Raw genomic sequence first — 21,772 nt, 5'->3', positions numbered from 1 at the left:
TACCGCAAAGAACCTGAATGAACAATGACCAAAGGAATCACAATTCCAATGGCCCTTTATTATTAAGAAGCTGCCCAGTGAAATCTAAAATTCAAATTATGTTTGAAAGATTTTCTAATGAACTCATATAGCATGGGGAAAATAATGTGGGTTGCAAGACTTGAAAGGGAACAATGAAGTTAACTCAAAAATCAACCAAAACATTCATAGCATGCATCTTTGACCATTACCTAGCTCTCTCACTCAATCAAGCGAGTATACCTGATTATGCGAAAGATAGTAGAAACATCCCACATTTGAATGTTACATTGTCTACTTATATCATTTACATGATTAGTTATACGCAATATTTAAAATTTTCCACAAATTGACTTATTGATATATGATACAAGTGGAAACATCCTTCATTCGTGCCCACGCGGATAGGATAGGACTGGAAATGAAGAGAAGGGATAAGAATGGACCTTTCGCGTAAATACATCCAACGGTTTTATAAGATGGCCAATGTCTTTCAGTCAACCAAAACGGTAGCACTCTAAAGCATGATTAAGGCTTTTATTTTCGGATTCTTAATACATGATTTGATTTTTTTTGTACACTTTTTGGATAAGAGTCGGCTCTTATACATTTTATTTAAAAGACGGTTTTAAGCTTTTGTTAGTTAAAAGCTAAGAAACGGTTCTTAACCGAAGCTAAGAATTCTACCCTAAGAATCCGGGTTAATCATGGTCTAGCGATAGTATTATGTTTGTGAATATGTTGTCTACAACCTGCTTTATTATTTAGGGAATCTTGATTCCATTTTTACTTTAAAATAAAGTAAAATGGAGTATGGAGTAAAAATGATCTTACCCTACTCTATTTTTCATTCTATAATGGTGCAAAAGATGAGTTTGAGTAATATATTTTTTGTTTGTTAACTACTCCATTATAAAATGAAAAATGGAATAAGCTTGAAATATTTTTACTATATATTCTATTTTATTTCATTTTATAGAAAAAAATAGAATTTTAAATTAGAGATGCTCTTAGGAATATGACGTCGTCAGCGTCGACTTGCTCTCTCATAGATTCATGTACTCTGACCCAAAAAACTTGCTGGATTTCTTTAATTCCTATTAAGATCATTTCTAACTCATTCTATATTTTTCTAAAATAAAGAAGCTCCAATATATGTTTCTACAATATAATTTCTTTGTTTTTAGAAGAAAATATAAAAAATGCTATATATTTCATTTCTATTTAAAGATAAAATAGTATTTATCTATACTTTTTCTAAAAAAACTGGGATCTATAATATACAAACATACATTAGAACAAAACATATTTGTATAATATTAGAGAAAAAATATAGACGTGAGTTAGAGAATGTAACTAGTAAAACAATGAATAAATGGAAATTAAAATGAATGGATAGATGAAAATGAAAAAATAGAATAGATTCATTCTATTTATTCCTTATCAAAATTGTTATGAAATGTTTTGTTTTATATTTTGTTTATATGATCTTAGAATTGATGGAATGTCCATTTCATTGCATACATTAAAATAGTAAAAAGAAAATAGAATTAATCGAATTGATCATCAGCATTCCATTGCAAAAATGGATAATTCAATTACAACTAAACATAATTGAAAAAAAATAATAAACAATCTACTCATTGGTTTGCTCATCACCATTGTTACCCTAAAAAGAGTTTGTGAGTCACCTTTTTTAAGAGAAATCACACGCATATAAACTTTTGTTCCAAATCTCAAACAATTAATTTAAATTTTCAAAATAGCATTAACTATTATGTAAAAAGTACTTGCTACAAATAAAATTTAAATATTATGTTCGGACAATTAATTTAAATGTTCAAAATAGCATAAATTATTATGTAAAAAGTACTTTCTCACCCTACATTAACTACAAATAAAATTTAAATATTATGTTCGGATTCTCCGGTCCAAATAAAAAAAATCCCACTAGAACGAATTTAAATTATTCCACTAGAGCAGTTTCTTCCTATAACACCATTTTAGTGTCAAACTCAAACTATTTTAGTGTAGTTTCAGCACTAAAAAATTATTTTCCAACCACAACACCAAATTTCACATTAAAAATTATCTTATAATAATATTATACATATTTATGTTTTTATGTTTTTATTTATTTAATTTTCTATTATATTAATAAAATAAGTGAATATTGTTCTAGTGGAATGAATAGTGTTTAGTGTGGTGAATAGTGTCGCACCAAATTTGGTGTGATATTATAGTATTGCATTAAAATGATGTGATTTTTAGTGTTGGGTTGGAAAACGTTTTTGCATCAAAACCACATTAAAATAGAATTTTAGTGTTGGGTTGTAGATGGTCTTATGAGTTTCTGCTAACACTTAATCATTTTAAAATAGTTGCTATTTTTTAATCCAAAACTTGTATTTATGCTGTGTGAGAAATTTCCTCTTTCTTAAACACAGGTTGATTTCTTGACATTTCTTCTGCATGTGCTTTCCTAGAAGGACTATTATCCTCAACAAAACAAAATTCCATTAGATTTGGTTGATTTTAGGTCTCACATTTAGTAGTAAACTTGTTTTATAAATAAGAAATACTTTCTTCTACCTGTGATCTCATATCTCATCAAATCTGGTTAAAGTTTATTCTGATCTACCTCGAGAGAAAAAGGTATGTTCAGTTTCTTTTAATTTTAACTTTTGGATATTAATTTATTCAGATATAAAATCCACCAAATCAAGTTTAGTGTTGGCCAAGTTTTTGTAAACTGAAACTGGTTGTCTTATGTAGTTTGCATTTTCTGCGTTTGTTTTTCGGTTTCCAACAATGATATGGTTTACTAAGAATATCTTGGATAGAACATGTCCCACGGTTTAGGCCGGACCGGGTTGCATCAGAATATATGTGAAGATTATGTATATATTATTTTGTATAGACCTGAATTAATTTGTACTACAATTTGCATTTTGTTCATCACCGCTTGAATTAAGACTAGTTTTGGAAATGTAAAATATAGGAAGAAGAAGAAGAAGAAGAAAAATGGGAGGAGGAGCGAGGGATTCAAAGAACTCTGGTCCCAAGCATCTTCCATGCATTGATTGGTACAATTTTATATTTTGATTTCCTATACTACGATTATTAAGGGTGCAGAAGCTAATTTTATCTAGCAAAGTTTTAATGTTTTCATACCAAAAATTCTAAATATGCATATGTTTGCACGTACTCTCGATTTTATAAGCTTGCTCCGCCCCTGTTAATACTAAACATATATAGTTGCTTTGTGTTTAATAGGTTAGACTCCTACCATCGAACCGTAGTGACATCAAGTTTGGTACATGGAGTCTACTTATTGCAACGGGAAAAGCAAAAGAAAGTTAACTTACAAGCCTACATCTGGTGGGAATCCTTCGGTTTCTCTTTAGCCGAACTCTTGGTCAACGAAGATGATAGCTCCATATACGGCGCCGTTTTTAAGTATAACAACTACCAGAATAAACCTCATTTTGGTATGCCTCCGCTTTACATGATTGCCTTCCGCGGCACTGTTCTTAAGTCAAAAACTTGGCTTTCTGATCTGAAAGAAGACATTCGATGCTTGTTCAACAACCTTAATAAAGGCAGTAGGTTTCAACAAGCCATAAAAGCAATCGAAACTGTATTGGAAACTACGGAGACATCATCTGTCTGGCTAGCTGGACACTCTCTGGGAGCAGGTATAGCGCTGATGGTCGGGAAGACCATGACAAAACGTGGATTCCCCCTCAAGACCTACGCATTCAGCCCGCCAATCTTGTCTTTTCCTCTAGAGAAACTACCTGATATTGACGTGGTTAAACACCTGCTTCGATTCGCTGGGAGTCTCTTCAAAGGGACCGTAGCCGTGCTAGCTCATCTTCAGGTAAATAATACTCTCTCCGTTTTTGAAGGAGAAATTTTTTAAAATAAAAATTTATCTAAAAAGAATACATATTTTATATTTTTATGTAACTTTTATTAGTTAATAATGATAAATTGTAAACATTAAAAATTAGATATAGTTATTTAAATCCTATTGGTTTAAACTTGTGAAAATGGCTAAACACTGAAAATGATGCATTTATAATCAATTTTTAATATGTTTTAAAACGTGAAAACTAGACAAAAATACATTATTTAAAAACAGATGAAGTATAATTTTAATACAACCATGGTAATCTCGTTGTTGAAAATGCACTTCAGTTAAAGCATAATAAACTAAGACAACTAAACTGGATATTCTCTTAATAATTTCCTTTATTTTTCCTTTTATCTTTGATTATTACAGACTCAAGAACACGATCCAAGAATAGCAGCGTGGACACCTTATTTATATGTGAACCCATCAGATACAATTTGTTCTGAATCCATTGGTCTTTTGAAATACAAAAAAATCATGGCATATGTCGGATTAGGCAAATTTGAGAGTCTCGGTGCTGCAATCTCTCTTAGGTGTCTAGTTTTGGGAGTAGAAAGCGGAGAACCTATTCAACTTCTTTCCTCAGCCGATATGACAGTAAACATGAACAAATCTGATGTTGAGACAACTAATGTGCTTAAGAGGCCGTGGTATAAGTTGAAGAGAGCTCATGGACTTGAGCAATGGTGGGAGCCAAACCCAGCCCTTCGGGCAAATTGGGAAAGCCACAACTTTAGACCCTCTGAACCTCGTATGGACTGAAGTCAACCTCCTCCCAACCCCTCCCTATTCGGTAATATTGGTTTGGTTAAATGTCTTTTCCATCTGTTCAGATCATCATCCTCGGGCTTGGGGACCTTTCTTTTATCATCAATTGAAGCAAATTGTATAAAAACTATGTGAACTAATATGGGAACTCTGTGTCTATGTAAACGACATAGGAAACCTTCTATCTACATTAATTCTGTTTCTTCTACCTTTTTAATGTTGTTGTTCTCCATATGTATATGTGAATGTTCGTTGTAAAAGCTATTTAAATTATTTTGTTTTGTGGTCAACCTCTTTGAAATGCTACTATACTGAGAAATGTTTCAAGTTCTAATGCATAAATTAAGATTTTTATTTCTTTCTTCAGATCAGAATAATACATAGAATACAAATGATCAGAACGAAAAAGAATATAATTCAGCTTATATTAAAATTGAATATATTTTCTTACACCATGACTTAATATAAGAGAATACTTTACAACTTAGTGATAAAGTATATTTACATAGAGATATTTAAAAGCGAAATAATCCATCAAGAACATAATATTATTATTATATATTTCAAGATAAATGCTTCTATCTACATAACTGTTCCTAATAAATATTAGGTATCCATCAATGGTGGACTCCTATGTTCAATGGTGGATAGATATGTCTTGCACCAGTTTAATCAGTGACCTCCACTTTTTTGTTAGCTTCAAATGTTTGAAATATTTTGATTTTGTTGTCTTTTGATTATGTTATTAATCTGTAAGAGATCCAGTTTTTGCAGGAGGATTTGGGAAAATAGTAGAATACGGTCAAATACTATATTTAACATATACGACTTGTATGAACTACGACAAATTTTGAACCCGTAGTATAGTATAGTACATGTAAATGACTTGTTTATCATCCATTATAGTATTTTGAACCCGTAGTATGATATAAGTATATGTAAAAGACTTGTTCATCATCCAGAACTGAAATAAGTAACACATGAAGGTTATTAAACCCAACAAACCACAGAAGTATAACGATTCTATAAACCCAATCATCATTACCAAATACCAAACCACTGTATTTCCAAAAGCTAAGATTGAGTTCAAAGACAGTGACGCTTATTTATTGTTACGGACACTGGATATACACAGTCATGAGTGGAATCTTGTGGCTGCGTGGTAAATATATTTTCAGTTCAGAGAATACTGGTCGAGGCATCGATCCATAACAGCAGAGACGGTGCTGATAAACTCTTCCTCGGTTGTCTCTTCGGACGCTATGGCTTCTGCATCACAGATGATTTGTTCGATCACAGATTCTTTCTCGAGTGTTTCTCTGCACATAATGCTTCCAATGGCGAAAGGTGTGAGACCCTTCGCAGCACCTTTCTTGAGAAGCATGGTCGAGATGCGGAATACACGGGCGCATGAAGGTGGAATCTCCCAACCGTGGAATTTCAGAAGTTCAATGTCTTGCTCAGCGTCCAAGGCTTTGATGTATTCAAGCGTCTCTAAAAAGTATGGCTCTTTTGCTTGAGGCCAGTATAGCCACTCGAATGTGCAATCTTCAAACTGGACAAATAAAGTTTGTTTTAGTTCAAATACTCAATATATATAAATGAAACCAATGTAATCAATCCTTTACCTTATTTGGAAAGCAATAGCCGTGGTCGATCGGAGTAAGCACAATCTGACCATCATTTCCATCTCTGCTAACCAAAATGTTACCACCATGACGATCCGCATTAGCAAGCCTAATGTCTAGAACCGAGATCTTGTGAACCTGATCAACAGGGAAGGCTCCGTATCCCATATCTTCACAAGTTCCAACGTTACTTACAAACATCTGCAACGAGCCAATCTTTGCGTTCTCTTGGGAGAAACTATAACCATTGGGATGGTTGAAGTCTTTGTGCAAGCATTTGACCATTGTTGTTGGTGGAACTCCAGCGAAACCGGGTTGGTCATTAGGAGAACTTCGTGGTCCAGTGATGGGATAGTCTAATAAATAGGCTGCTACTTCTCTGAAAGCTCCTTCACCAACTTGTGTGCCTTTCTTTAAACCTTCCCCGTCGAGTGAGAGAGGTAGTCCGTGGGGATTGTTCACAGCCATTGGCTCCTCGTCTATTGGTTTAAAGACGGATACGTACTTGTGTCCGGATTGATCTTGCATGAAGTAAGCTCCCCCTGATCCATCAGATGATTTGATGGGGGCGTTTCCTTTCTCCAAGCCTTCTATAGTGGAGCTGATAAGATCTTTGAGCAGTGAAGGCAGTTCAATCTCACGGTTAACAACAACATGCTCCACTTAGAAATCTTTAGGGTTTGCTATGACTTTAGATGAATTTTTAATTAGCAAGTGTATCACATTCTCTCCGTTTTCACCATCTAATGTGAGTTCATGGTGAAGATAATCTCGAGCTAGCTCTCGACCATCTTAGAGCAGCTTCTGCTTCTTCACAAAAAATCCCTTGATACTCTGAAACCTTAGCTTCACGGACGCTAACGAATCCGACTCCATGACCCGCATCGGGTTCAGAGACTCGGCAATGTTCAGGAATATCAGGATTGGGTCGTCTAAGTTCAAACCAAACCGTCAGACAAAACCTGGAAAGTTGACAACTTCTTCCAGGGCTGGACATAGAGCTACACTAGCAAATGACATACCAAACTAATACAGCTTCTATTCTAAATCCTCAAAATAAAATTTAAGAGTGGTAGTCTATTACTAATCAAAATAAAAGTGAATTTCTATCATGTATGTCAATAATTCTTTTGACACAATTTATTTTAGGGAAATACCATAGGATAGTACTAAAAAAGTTTTTGTCACAAATATAGAATTTAAGGATCAAAATGACCAAAATATTTCATTAAACAGGTAAATATACACTTATAATCCTAGGGTTAAATAATCCAAACTATAGGGTTTAAAGTGAAATGAGTGGGGATTTGAGATTGAGATTTAAAACTTTATAAAATAAAAATTAAAAATTAAAATTTGAAAAATAGTTTCAAAAAGTATTTTCGAATTACAAAAAGAAAATTAAAAAAAAAATTCAAAAATAAAAATTGAATAAAAAAATTTATAAAAAAGTTTGAATTTGAAACATATAATCTAAAACTTTAAAATATATATTTAATTTTTAATTTAATTTAATTTTTATATATCTAGTGTATTAAGGTTCTTTTACCTATTAAATAAAATATTTTGGTCATTTTCCTCATTATAGTCTATTTTTGTGATGAAAACTTGAAAATGGTCTATTTAGGAGAATTACCATTTATTTTATGGTTTTCTATATAATCAAAGTATGTTAATTTTGTAAAGTTTGCGATTTTGTTCTGATTATAATAAGGGTAAGTAGAAATATAAATTTAGATCTTAAAATATCACATTGATTATGATTGATAAACTTTAGAGTAATACAAAGTAAATGAAAAATTAAAAAACAGAAAAAATTGAAATATAAAAAACTATCGTTAATTGTATTTCTATTGCAAATTCAAACGTAAAATTTAGAATGTTTTTCTATTTTGTCAACATAGTCTAGATAGACACTTAAAAACAATATTTAGCTTTAAATTTTAAAATGATATTTATCTTGATTGTTAGGATTTTAGTTAAATATGGTGTAAAATTAAATTTTGAGTAAAAGCTTACTCCATATTTACCATCCAGTCAAAATCATCAACTTGTGCTATTGTCATCCAAATTTAAATTGTAGTCTTTTGTTGATAAAGGGACAATAAAAAGCTATATGTGCAATAAACTCGAAGAATAAAGCACAAGCGGAAATAGCAAGAAGATGACGTGGCGTATTTATATTGGAGGAGAAGATATTTCCCCAAGGGCGAGGCTGGTGGTTATGGATCAGGTAATATACACGTGGGTAGTCTTCTCATCTACAGTGGTAGGGGTGGGCGTTCGGGTACCCGTTCGGGTTCGGGTCGGGTATTTCGGATTTTCGGGTATTTCGGTATAGAGGTCTAGAACCCGTTCGGGTATTTCTGTACTTCAGGTCGGGTTCGGGTATTTTTAGTTCGGATTCGGTTAATTCGGATCGGGTTCGGATATTTAGATTTTGAAAAAAAAATTAAAATTTTCATTTCTCAAGTTTGTTGTATTTAAAAATATAACTTTTAGTTAACTAATTTTCTATTTTTAAATGATTGAATGGTTAATAGATTTGGACATAACATTTTAAAACTAAAAAGGCATTAATTTAGTTTTTTTTTTATGTAAGTTTTTGTTAATTTTTGAAATAAAAAACTTGACATGCATTTTAAGTGATTAACAAATCATTTTTTCCGTAATTGTATGTATATCATATGAACTTAAAGTATGTGTAGTATCAATATAAATATTTTATATAAAATGAGAGATATAAACTAGAAATATATGGTTAATTATACATATGTTCGGTTATCTTCGGATATCCATTCGGGTTCGGGTATTATCCGTTCGGGTTCGGGTATCCAATCTCTCCTTATTCAATACCCGTTCGGGTATTTTGCTACTTCGGTTCGGATTTCGGTTCGGGTTTTTCGGATCGGGTTCGGGTGCCACTTCGGATATCGGGTAAAGTGCCCACCCCTATACAGTGGGACCCAATTTGAAGTAGTGGCTTGACAAGCATCAACGTAGCCTTACAAAAACCGGTTATATTATTTTATCAATTATAATTCAACTCAATTTAAAATAATCTTAAACACTACCTAAAAGTCCAAGTGTTTCGTGAATATCAATTTTGTACCGATTAAGAACATCTCCAAAAAGACTCTTTCTTATAAAGTTTTGCAAACTCTATATTTGAAGTTTCAAGATATTTTTTTTCAAAAACAAAACTTCAAATTTAATTTCAAAATTATTTGTAATTTACACTATTCTCTTTATATTTGTCATAATTAATATAAATCCATAAAACTTTTATAGATAACTAACACATATATAAAAATATCATAGTAATATTAATTAATAAAATCTTACACTAAAATATAAAATTATAAATAGAAATACATAATTAAATATTATACTACAAGAAAAATACCGCATTATTACATAAAATTATTTTATTAATGCAACTTTTTCGGTTATACAAAATTTGTTTGGACAATATTTTAGAAGTTCTGGATAAAATTTACTAGACTATTAGTGTTGTTGTAATATTTAAATTTGTGTAATAATTATGTCTTCATGTACATATCTTCTTAAGAAAAAATTATTAAGTTTCTTTTGTAATATTCTTGTTGTCTAATTCTACTTTTAAAATATTATAAATATTATTTTGATTTTAAAAAAAAACTTTTACGTGTAAAATTTTAATTTATAAAAATAAATTTGAAGTATTTAAAATATACAAAAGTTTTAACGATTAAAACTATGAATGAAAAATTACTTAAGAATCATAAATGTGATGTATAATTAATTATAAGGACCAAGATACAAATAAAAAGATGAAACTTCAAATTTAGAGTTCTGAGTAGTGAAACTTCAAATATGAAGTTTCACTATTCAAAACTCTAAATTTAAAGTTTTAAAGTTCCTTTTTGAAGAGCAAAAAACTCTATATTTGAAGTTATGAAATTTCTTTTGGAGATGCTCTAAGTCGGTTTTTGTTGAAATTTCATACTGTCCTAACATGTAACAATGCCTCACAATCCTAAATCAAGTGTTCATTGACGACAAAAAAAAATTATATGTATAGAAATTTTTTAACTTGGGTATATTTTATTTAAAATAGATTCCCCTTAATTATTAATAACTAACCATTATTGTTTTATTATTATTTTTGCTTTTTTTACTCTATCTCATCTCTAAGATTTGCTTGAACTTGGTCCAACACACGATCAACTGAATATGGTTTCAGTGAATTGTTTGATGGTGGCATATGAACACACATAGGGTAGAATGTGTTGGTTGACATCATGATGTTAATATAGTTATAATTAACGATTAGAAGACCCGGCTCTATACGTGTGACAGAGGTGCAAAAACACAGGGTGTTAGATTTTTTTCTTAAATTTTTTTAAGTTTTAGGGCCCTAAATTTCTTTTCAAAATGTTATTATCCAACATATATACACACATTTCTTTAAGCTTTAGGGCCCTAAATTTCTTTAAAAAATGTTATTATCCAACATATATACACAGTGCTAGGATAGAAAGATAAATCAGCATGTGTTCTTATAGTGACTTTGTAAAACCTGTTCATTTTTACAGGTTATTGCTCTGCCAGATTTAATTGGTTTTATCATTACTAGGGATTGGTCCGCCCTACGGGCGGAAGAGTTTACACAAAATTATTCTATATTAAAGTATATTTTAATTTTACAAAACATTTGTAAAATTATTTTAAATTGAAGAAAATAAAATAATTTGATCTCTAATTAGATCAAAATCAACGTTTCTTATAATCAAATATTTAAAGAAACCAATTTTTATCTTCTTTATTTTATAATTTTAATTATTATTTTTTACTTTTTAGTTAATTACAGACAAACACAAATAATTACGTTTATATATATATATATATATATATATATATATATTGTAATTGATTATAAAAATAAGTTAGTATACAAATTTAAAACTATTTTGTTAATTGTTTTCTGCCTAATAAATTTAAAATGTTAGAATTCATAGTTTGCTGTGTATTTTATTAAATAATTTCGAGTTGATAGTATGAGTCTGAAGTACTCAATATTTTGATCTATATATATTTTTATTCTTGATTATGTAGGTTATGTAACTAATTTTTTTTCATTATCAAATTTACCAGTCTAACTTAATTTATATAGTATGCAATCTTGGTTTGATACAAATATATTTTTCATTAGTTTGACCAAAAAAAAATCTCTTGCTAGACTATTACGTAGAAAAATGGTTAAGCTGATTTAGATAAGCAGATAACTAAAAGGTTTTCATTCCAAACTGAATGATTTTATTATAGAGAAAAAGTTTAGTTGAAATTGGCCAAACCAACGGAATGCTATTGTCCTCCAAACAAATTTATGAGAACCTGTTACAAATGAAAAATTAGACGAAAACCAAACTACCACACCAAAAGGCCAAAACTTTATATTTATATCACGAGTGAAAATAAAAAAAAACACGACCTGTTGTTGGAGAGGTCATTATTTTCTTTTATCTGTTGGTCATTATCACGAATGACAATAAATTCAGTCACTATTGGTCTGGCGAAAAAACTGAGACACATAGGGTATATATACAACACACTCGTGATGAATCTCTCCTTTCCTTTTGGCTTCCTTTCATCATACTCCAGCTTCTCTTGTTACTCCTGGACCTGTTTTATAAGTAGACAATCGATTTTTTACATATATCATATAAGATACAAAAGGTATGGATCAATAACACTTGGCCTCAAGAAATAAAAACAATAAATACATCGTAAGAGGAAAAGATCATACCCAATGGCCATCTCGAGGATAAGATTATCTTTATCAATCATGTGAGATGTCTTGGTGAAGACAGTGTTATGGTAGTAAGGGTTCTAATCAAAGAAAAGATCAAGCGTGAATCTTTTTGGTTCTTTAAACCTATTCAATTTGATATCTTTGAGATACTTGCGAGTTCATTCATCTTGCTTATATTTAGTATAATCATTGGAAATCCATCTAGAAAGAGAGTAACATTTTCTTTAAGAACATATCCTAATAACGAACCTCCAGACCGGCAATCTCATTGTTCTTCAGTGCAATAAGCCTCAAAGAACAGCTCAAGTGTGAACTCTTTTGGTTCTTCAACCTTTTTCCACTGGAAATCTATAAGATACTTGAGAGCTCATTAATGTCGCTTATTTATCTATAATCATGGGGAACATACATTAAGTGAGAATCAAATTTTCATAAACGAATCTCCTCACCGGCTATTTCATTGTTCCTAAGATGTTGCAAACTTAGTCACCAACATGTGTGTACATTATATAGATGATCCTAACAAAAAAATCTCGTTATCACAAAATAAACTAACACTAAATGCCTAGATGACAAAGCCAAGACATACCTTTTACAGTCTTTCATTTGGCGTTTCTCAAAGAGGATGCTCGAGTAAAAGACGAATGTGGATCCCATAACTTCATTATCATCACTGTTGTCATAACGAATGTGTTTTTATATCAGCTATAGTTCTGTTTCTGATTTCTCTTTTTACCCTGCCATTTGAAATATCCTTATGTATTTGGTATAACAAAGTTCACATCCATGTGCACTGAATCAAGCTAAAGATTCCCCACTGTTCAAAAATAATTTGGCTCTCTTTTATCTTTTTGATCAGATCAACAATCATTTACCTGATTCATCTTGTTGATGTAAACATGACTATTTTCCAGTGGAGATTACCTGCTAAGTAACAAAGAATTAGGCAAAATATCCAAGAGCTAAACGTAAACTAAACAAAAAAGAAATGATAATCTCCTCTAGTATAAGTTTGCCATTGTGACAACTATTCAAGCTTCCACTGTAACCACATTAACGTTGCAACATCCTTTAGAAGTAGTGACTCATTTATCCAGGTGGAATCAATTCAAAACTCCCTATGTTAGCCCTCACTTTCACTGTTGTCACTTCTAAAATACCCAAATATAGATTTTTAAAGTTACTAAACCTGTGGCTACACTGGCATTTAGTATCCGCATTCTTCTACTCCAGTGAGCTGTTTTTTGTTCGAGAAATTGTTGTATAGTAACTCCAACCTCTGGAAACCATTCCTGCAACCAAACAATGGTGTGAATATTTTGTTTCACATGAGAATCATTGATACACAAAAGACTCGTGATACTGAAAAGCATAACACAAAGAGAATGGAAAATTTGAACACATTAAAAAAATGGAGAAAGCATACGTGAGGGCTTGCAAATGGTCATGTACATCGCCATGAACATGTTCCAATCGAGGGCCGGGAGATTGGAAGCCATAATTCTTTAAGTCACAAAATATAAATTGGAAAACAGTGCAAACCTTTCACTAAAAAGGCTTCACCACAACCAAAAATTGAGGAAGGCTTTCCCAATGATTTTTTTTTCAAACAACGATTACAATTCGTTCTTGAAAATAGATCGGTATATAAAGGAGGAACAAAGGGAGCTGGAACGAAATCATCAAGACGAAATTAATTGCTCGAACTAAAGGATGGGATTGATTGTGTAGAGGGGGATCAGTTTCTATGGAATCTAATCGGAGAAGACGAAGCGGTACGGAGATGACGATGTTTCTTTTGTCGTCGTTTACTTGTGTGATAATGAGAAAAGAGCTTACATCAAACAGATCTCAACTTTTAAGCCCACTCGCTGCCTGTTTGTTTAATATGGGCAATAATCAAATGAAGCCCAACCAAAAGCAAACCTGTACAAATGAAATGTTCTAATTGACTAATTTTTTTAATCGACGTGGACAATCTAGAATTTCACCATATCTAACTTTTAGTATAGTATATATATATATATATAGATTTTTATAAAAAAGTTTGCATCACAGGGCCTTTGCAAACTTTGAGCCGGGCCTGACGATTAGTTAGTGGTATATATAATGGTATAAAAAGTTGTATGATGGTGTGTTAATTCTATGGTTTCAATAAATGTCTTATAATATTGTATATTACCAATTTGTGAAAGAAAATTATACCATTAATGAAAGCCTCTAGGCAAAATAATAAATCCAATGACATATTGTGATAAACACGTAAAATAAATGCCAGTTTCACAATAAGATTCTAATTAATAAAATATATGTGAATTGATTATTTCAAAATTTCATCAAAATATTACAATTATAGCTAAAGATAAAATTGATCTATCACTATTGTGTGACAAATTTTGAGTCGTTAGTATTTTCGTAGATTCTCTCCTCTTAAGGTTCTAAAAAAAATAAAAATATTCATACTTTAATTGTGCAATAAAATTTGATATTTTTTTAAATCATTAAAATGTTAGTTGCATGACATGTGGATGAAAAATGTTTAGAAGTGGTTTTAAAACAAGAGTTTTTAGAACCTTTTTTCACTCTCTCTCTTAATTTCTTTTTTTATTTCTTTAATTTTAATAAGGGAGTTCTAATTAAAGAACCTCCAATGGAGGTACTCTTAGGAACTTAACTCTATTTCAGGACATGAAGACAAAACTACATGTAAGCAAATGGAAGCCGCACATGGAGAGTCGTTTTATTTATCACAATATTCTTTTAATACATTTAGAATATACCCACGGGTATTTTCCAGTTAATACACTAGTAATAATAGTAAACACACAGCAACACATTTTAACGGATGCAAAACCACAAAATACTAGCGATCCAAATATGTCATAAGTCCTGTTCGTTTGGTTGCCGCAGGTTTCGGCGTCATCGGCAGCGTCTGCGTTGGCGGCAGCGGCAGCGTCAATGAAGACAGTTGTTGTTCGTTTCGCAGACACTAGTTGAGGTCGACGCCGACGCTGCCGCAGGAAGCAGATTTTTGTAAATAATGAATTAGGTTAAGGGTAAAATAGTAAATTACGTTATTAGCCGCATGTTTTATGTCGTGACCGCAGGTTTTATCGGCGTCAGCCGCAGGACGCAGCGTTCGGACGCGGCGTCAGACGCAGCTTCCTGCGTCAACGAAACGAACAAGAGTTGACGCAGAATGTTGACGCTGCCGCTGCCGCCGATACCTGCGACAACCAAACGAACAGCCCTATAGTATCATTCGCGGTTCTTATCAACGATGCTTAGAGAGCGGTTGCGGCCATATAGCTTTTGCGATACGCGGCTGCGTATGCTGGAGACAGCATTTGGCTAACTCCTTCAGCCTTAATATGAGGAACCAACATTTTAATAGACAACTAGGGATACACATAAACAACAAGAAAATGTCAAACTCAATTGTAAATTATATACAAAAATATTGTAACACCCGTATTTTCCGAAATAACTTAAATAAATAAAAAGTCTGAAATCTCCATTTATTACTTCTCAAAAGTCAACTCTGAAGTCATAAATCTAATAAATAACCATAAATGCAATAAAAGAGATAAATCCCGAAATATCGATAAGATAAAAAAATCGAAAGTCTGAAAATAAAAGAAATAGAACTCCCAAAGCACCAATCCGATAGCAATCACTCCCGCTCGTCAGTCTCACCTGAAAGGGAAAAGGATTAGGAGCGGTGAGTAACAGGGGAGTTTTTCCGTGAGGTATGGGGATGCTAAACACGCAAACCACTGACTTGAGTAATAGAACTCCCACTATGGAAGTTTAGCTCTAACATGAACAAACAAGATGCCTAAAGCATCACACAACACAAGCAATGCAATGATAACATATAGCTAGTCCATACACCCCGCATCTCCTCATACGGATATATATATATACATACGCTGCGTCGCTAGTACAGTCTGTCTTTGTACCCCCGCCCTCCAAAGCTGCGTCGAATGCAAACGTCTCTGCACCCACGCCCCACACAATCTGCGTCGCTAGCCCAGACGTCTCTGAGCCCCCGCGCACCAAAGCTGCGTCGCTAGTCCAGACATCTCTGGACCCCCGCCCACTCACATAGTCCCTACTCATAACTATGTATACATACATATATATATATCGCATTTCTTAACATCACACAATCAAATCAACGGTTGAATCTTCTAGACCCCTAGTTCCAATTTACGATAAATGCACTAACTAACAATCAAGACTAAACAGACTCAATTCAAACAGACGGATCATGATTCGAAATCTAAACTAACATAGGAAGAATTCTATACCGGTACGGGATTTACGGAATAGACCCTCACCTTTGCCACGGGTTCTAAAGAAAACCTGAGAAACACAGAGTAGACCTTGATGGCTCTATCACAGCAACTCTGAAAGTCTGAAAATAAATGAATACGATGATTCTGCCAGAACTGAACCCTAGAGAAAACAGATGCATAACTCAAGAACTGACCGTTACTTTTCAATCCCTCCGGTAAGAATGTAGCCCTAGATGTCCTCTATCCGTAGCCACCGGGTTTACTCCGATCGGACACCATCTGATTAATCAAATTAGCTTCGTCTCCAGACTGGTCGCAAACGTAGACTGCACCAACACCTCTCACGAAAACAAGCTTAACTCTCAGAAAATAACTTGGAATGACACTCCTTTTGTTGGAGATGATAACTGAAATAGTTAACTACTTACTGTAAAATTCCCAGACTGAAAGCTTTTGTTAAGGTTGACCGTTTCGCCTTTACTCTGACACTGGTCGGAACTGTTTCAGCATTCCAACAGCTTAAGTTTATTCTTGTCCAAGAAGCATGTCAATAACTTTTGCTGTACAACTCCGATCTTGATTCCGTTTGTTTCTACAGATTCCTGGTAACGATATCTATCCAAAGAGCCATGACTCGTTGCCTAGAACCCCCTGGATCGTACTAGAAACCTCTCGCAAAACCACTCCTCAGCCATGGGTCTGATGTATCCATCTCTTCTCCTCAGCTTAAGACATGAAGAAATCTCTGCTGCGCAAAAGTATCTCTGGTGCTATAGGTCACACGTCTGGTGGGTTTAGGTTCACAGGGGCACAACTCCGTGGTGGTTGGTGATTATCATGGCGGTGGCGCCGGCTTACGGTCACGTTCTCTCTCCGTCTCGTAACGTAGCCAACCAGCTCCAATATGGTGATTACGTCTGTGTTCTTCGGTGGAGATTGATTCATAGAGATCGTAAGCCATTAACAACAGAGAAGAGATACGGTGGTGATGCATCAACAATGGCAGAGCTCCTCTTACATGGCTGCAACCAAAGAGTGAGAGATCGTGAAGATGGAGATGGTTTCTTACGGCTAGGGCTTTTCAATTAGGGAAGAGGATATGTACGATCATATATATATAAGACTTGGTTTGGGGAAATGTTTGGTTTAATCTCAAATGATTAAAGAAAGCTTAAACCAGCTTCGGTTCACAAAACCGGGTCGTTACAAATATATCATTGAAAAACTAATAAAAATAACACAGGGAGGATAATGACTTACACCAAAAAGTCTGAGGCTATGCCAAACGTCAAGAGGAGATGGAAATGGAGAGAGCAGTTGACCAATGGAGGATAGAGTAATACCACATAGTTGAAAGATGAGAGAGAGTGGGCGAGGGTTCTGTGAAAGAGACTAGAACAAGAGAAAACTTTAACTTCTCTTTATTATTTTCACAACGTTTTCTTTACAAGATCGACCTCCTACAATATATAGAGGTCTTAGAATCCTCTAGATCTCTACACTTTACAGCTCACAATCTTATCTTTAAGCTAGTCAGTCTTGACAGATAGATAACAGCATAAGGAAGCGGTTCTCCAATCTTGTCTCATCTCTACTCGTACGAACTCCTCTTCTTTCACCATTTGAGACAGAGAGCCGTTGCTCTGTCGTTAGCGCTTCCACACTTGGGCTCGACTTCAGTTGGGCTTGAGATGTTGTAGTTTCGAGGCCCACTTGACTATTATCACTTACATTCCCCCTCAAACTTGGTGGGGCTTCTTGTACACCAAGTTTGCTTCTTAGTTCACAAAAAGCTTGTCGTGGTAAGGGCTTGGTGAAGATATCTGCAGTCTGCTTTGTGGCCGGAATGTGTCGCGTCTCAATCAATCCAAGGGCCACCTGCTCTCGTATGTAGTGATAGTCAGTGTCGAAATGCTTTGACCGTTTGTGAAGAGCCGGATTTGCACTTAGATAGACCGCAGATAAGTTGTCACACAAGAGAAGAGTCGACATAGGCTGGGAAATACCTAAATCACGAAGCAGACATGATATCCAAGCAATCTCCTGTGCCGTTGCTCCAAGCGCCCTGTACTCAGCCTCCGTGGATGACCGGGACACCGTAGGTTGTCTCTTAGCCGACCAAGAGATTAGATTCTGTCCAAGAAGAGTACAAAAACCAGTTGTAGATCTTCTTGTCTCTAAGCAACCAGCCCAATCACTGTCACAGTATGCTGAAAGTGTGAGACAATCGTCCCTTCTCAAATGTAACCCCATTTGTAGTGTGCCTTTCAAGTATCTCAGAATACGCTTTAAATGACCAAAGTCAGAGTTTGTAGGGAGATGCATCCTCTGACACACATAATTGACAGCATATTGGATGTCAGGCCTGGTGATAGTGAGGTATTGAAGCTTCCCTGCGAGACTCCGAAAGTAGGTGGGTTCTGGAAAGGGTGATGTATCAAGTTGCTCTAGACGTTGTGGCAGTGGGGTTGGCATAGGGTTGCAGTCACTCATTGCTGCCATGTGCAGTATCTCTTCAGTATACGCCTTCTGATGCATGAACAACCCCCCAGAGTGAGCTTCAATCTCGATTCCTAAGAAGTAATGTGGCTTCCCCAAGTCTTTCATAGAGAATCTCGAGTTGAGAGAGTGCAGAAGAGATTCCAGCAGTTCTGTATCACTCCCAGTAAGTAAGATGTCGTCAACATACAGTAAAAGCACCATTGTTTTCCCATGATGATGATATGTAAAGAGCGATGGATCAGACTTGCTGCAATCAAAGCCAAAATCAATCAAGAAGTGCCTAAAGGTATCAAACCACGCCCGAGGAGCCTGTTTAAGGCCATAGAGAGCTTTAGTGAGTTTGCAGACGTGATTAGGCCGTGTATGATCCACAAAACCCTCCGGTTGATACATATAAACAGGTTCTTGCAAATCACCGTGTAGAAAGGCGCTCGTGACATCTAGTTGTCTTATCTCCCATCCTTTTGCTACTGCAATGTTCAGAACCAAACGTATTGTAGCCGTTCTCACAACTGGACTAAAGGTTTCCAGATAATCCAGACCTTCTTCCTGCTCATATCCCTTTACCACAAGACGAGCTTTGAGCTTAATCACCTTCCCATCTGGACCCATTTTAACCGTGAACACCCAGCGGCTGCTTAAGACATTCATATCTTTAGTGAAGGGCACTAGTGTCCAAGTATTCAGCATATGAATGTTTCCCATCTCATCCATTACAGCTCCATTCCAGCCAGGATGAGCCATCGCAGCAACAATATCTTTTGGCACCGTAGTATCATATTTTGGTGCTAACAAAACATATCTCGAGTTTGGTTTGTGAATCCCTGCCTTCCTTCTAGTCTGCATTGGGTGCGTATTGACTTGAGTTCCAGCAGCTGGAACTTCTGGAATAACCACAACCTCTGGTTCAGCGACTACATCATCATCAGCTGGAACACCTGGACCCGCTTCAGTTGACACTGCTCGAGAGAAGAACCTAGAGATATGAGTATCATCAGTGGCTTCAGCTATCTTGGTAGCTAGTTGCCATGCCTGAAGCAGATCTGTCTTGTATCTAGGCACCAATGACTGATACACAGACTTGAAAGGGAAGCAAGCCTCATCAAAGACTGCATGACGTGTGATGTAAACCTTACCCGTAGGTGGGTAAAGACACCGATATCCTTTATACTGAGGTGTATACCCAAGGAACACACACCTTAATGATCGAGGCTCAAACTTATTAGTTGTGTAAGGTCTCAGACAGGGATAACATTCAGACCCAAAGACACGCAGAGCTGAATAATCAGGCTTATGACCCATAAGTATTTCATACGGACTTTTCTTCACATCATCTATCTCCACAGTAGGAAGCAAGTTGCTGATGAAGCTTGAAGTGTAGAACGCTTCAACCCAGTGGTGAAGAGGGAGATGCGACTGAAACATCATTGCCAATCCAAGCTCGATCACATGTCTATGCTTCCGTTCAGCCAATCCGTTTTGTTGGGGGGTATAGGGACACGGCAGCCTTTGTTGGATTCCGTTTGTTTGAAGAAATTCTTTTAACTCTCTACTTGTGAATTCTCCACCGCCATCTGTTTGGAATTCTTTAATCTTAGTAGAGAGTTGATTTTCGACCAGGCTTTTGAATGCAACAAACGTGGAGAAGAAATCTGATTTATATTTCAACGGATACAACCAGGTGAACCTTGAATATTCATCCACAAAGACAGCATAATATCTAAAGCTTTGGTTGGACACAACCGGGGATGGTCCCCATAAGTCACAGTGAACACGAGCTAAAGGTTGAAAAACTCTAGATGACGACGAAAAGAACTGCAGTCTGCTACTCTTCCCCATCTGGCAAGGCTCACAAACGGGGGAAACTCTGCTCTTATTGATGATAATCTCCTTGCTGCTACACAATTGTTGGAGGAGGCGAGGGTTGGAGTGTCCAAGTCTGTAGTGCCATACTGCTTCCGAAGCCGCAACATGTCTGTCTGAGTAGTTCACTTGCAACCTCTTATCCTCCAACCTGTAAAGACCATTACTTCTTGGTCCCTTGGCTACCACCTTCAGCTTTTTCAGATCAATGACATATATATTATGAGCATCAAAGAATACTCCACAGTGTTGATCATCACACAACTTGGACACAGATAGTAACGACTTCTTTATGTCAGGACAAACCAATATATCAGTCAGAGAGAGAGTACCTGACGCTGAGGCGATAGCAGCAGAACCAGTGTGAGTGATGGGTAGATAAGCTCCATCACCAACCATAATCACGTCATTACCTTCGTAAGGGTGCACTTCTCTAAGGTTTGCTGAGTTTGAGGTAACGTGTGCAGTAGCACCAGAGTCAGCTATCCACTCCTTACCATTCTCATCTGTGAGACGCAGGGAAGTAAACGCTGCATTACTTTGATAGTTATTGTCAAAGCGATTGTAGCATTTCAGCGCCGTGTGACCAATACGTCCACAGATCTGACAAGTTGGACGATCTCCTGTCCCGCCAGTTGCTGACTGGTGTTGTGTGAATCCACGGCCTCTAGTAGAGTAGCCCCCTCTCCCACGATTATAGTTGGAGCGACCTCTTCCACGATAGTTGGGGTTGTAGGAGGGAGGGTTTGAGTAACCTTGAGAAGGTTGCTTCTGCTCTGTGTTAAAGGCCGACTCTTGTTGACTTCTCTCAGAGGAGAATGCCATGTGAGGATTGACAGGAGCCGACTCTTCATACGACTTGAGTTTGATATCAAAGCTCTGGACTTCAGAGACCACATCAGTAAAGGTCGGAGCCGGAAACTTGGATAGAGAGCTTTGAATGACAGTAGTGATTGGATCGTATTCACGGCCAAGACCA

The 21,772-nt window shown here is 35.3% G+C and overlaps 1 protein-coding gene, 2 long non-coding RNA genes and 1 pseudogene across 9 annotated transcripts; 1 reads left to right on the top strand and 3 right to left on the bottom strand.

The window, feature by feature from the left end:
* The first annotated feature begins 3,042 nt into the window (after positions 1–3,042).
* On the top strand, positions 3,043–4,699 carry LOC125577984 (GDSL esterase/lipase At4g10955-like). The gene is made up of 3 exons (XM_048740209.1): positions 3,043–3,104; positions 3,295–3,901; positions 4,307–4,699. Exons 1-3 carry the CDS (start codon positions 3,043–3,045, stop codon positions 4,697–4,699), a joined length of 1,062 nt encoding a protein of 353 aa, XP_048596166.1.
* Positions 4,700–5,759: 1,060 nt separating this feature from the next.
* Positions 5,760–7,353, bottom strand: LOC125577730 (annotated as a pseudogene).
* Positions 7,354–11,145: 3,792 nt separating this feature from the next.
* LOC125577729 lies at positions 11,146–14,006 on the bottom strand. 6 transcript variants are annotated; one of them, XR_007316128.1, is made up of 8 exons: positions 13,554–14,002; positions 13,317–13,419; positions 13,003–13,051; positions 12,717–12,864; positions 12,377–12,646; positions 12,122–12,204; positions 11,807–11,997; positions 11,146–11,709 (listed from the first exon to the last, which is right to left on the bottom strand). It is a non-coding gene; the product is annotated as an uncharacterized LOC125577729 (long non-coding RNA). The 6 variants fall into 6 exon arrangements; XR_007316123.1 differs by lacking the exon at positions 11,146–11,709 and having other exon boundaries at positions 11,756–11,997; positions 13,554–13,998; XR_007316126.1 differs by lacking the exon at positions 11,146–11,709 and having other exon boundaries at positions 11,756–11,997; positions 12,377–12,515; positions 13,554–13,997.
* Positions 14,007–15,620: 1,614 nt separating this feature from the next.
* Positions 15,621–17,514, bottom strand: LOC125577728. 2 transcript variants are annotated; one of them, XR_007316122.1, is made up of 4 exons: positions 16,857–17,514; positions 16,623–16,766; positions 16,471–16,547; positions 15,621–15,823 (listed from the first exon to the last, which is right to left on the bottom strand). It is a non-coding gene; the product is annotated as an uncharacterized LOC125577728 (long non-coding RNA). The 2 variants fall into 2 exon arrangements; XR_007316121.1 differs by having other exon boundaries at positions 16,623–17,514.
* Positions 17,515–21,772: the final 4,258 nt, after the last annotated feature.

Source organism: Brassica napus, chromosome A9, assembly GCF_020379485.1.
Source record: "Brassica napus cultivar Da-Ae chromosome A9, Da-Ae, whole genome shotgun sequence".
Classification (NCBI taxonomy): Eukaryota; Viridiplantae; Streptophyta; class Magnoliopsida; order Brassicales; family Brassicaceae; genus Brassica; species Brassica napus.
Note: the sequence above shows the minus strand (reverse complement) of the source record. Positions and strands in the feature narration are given on the sequence as shown.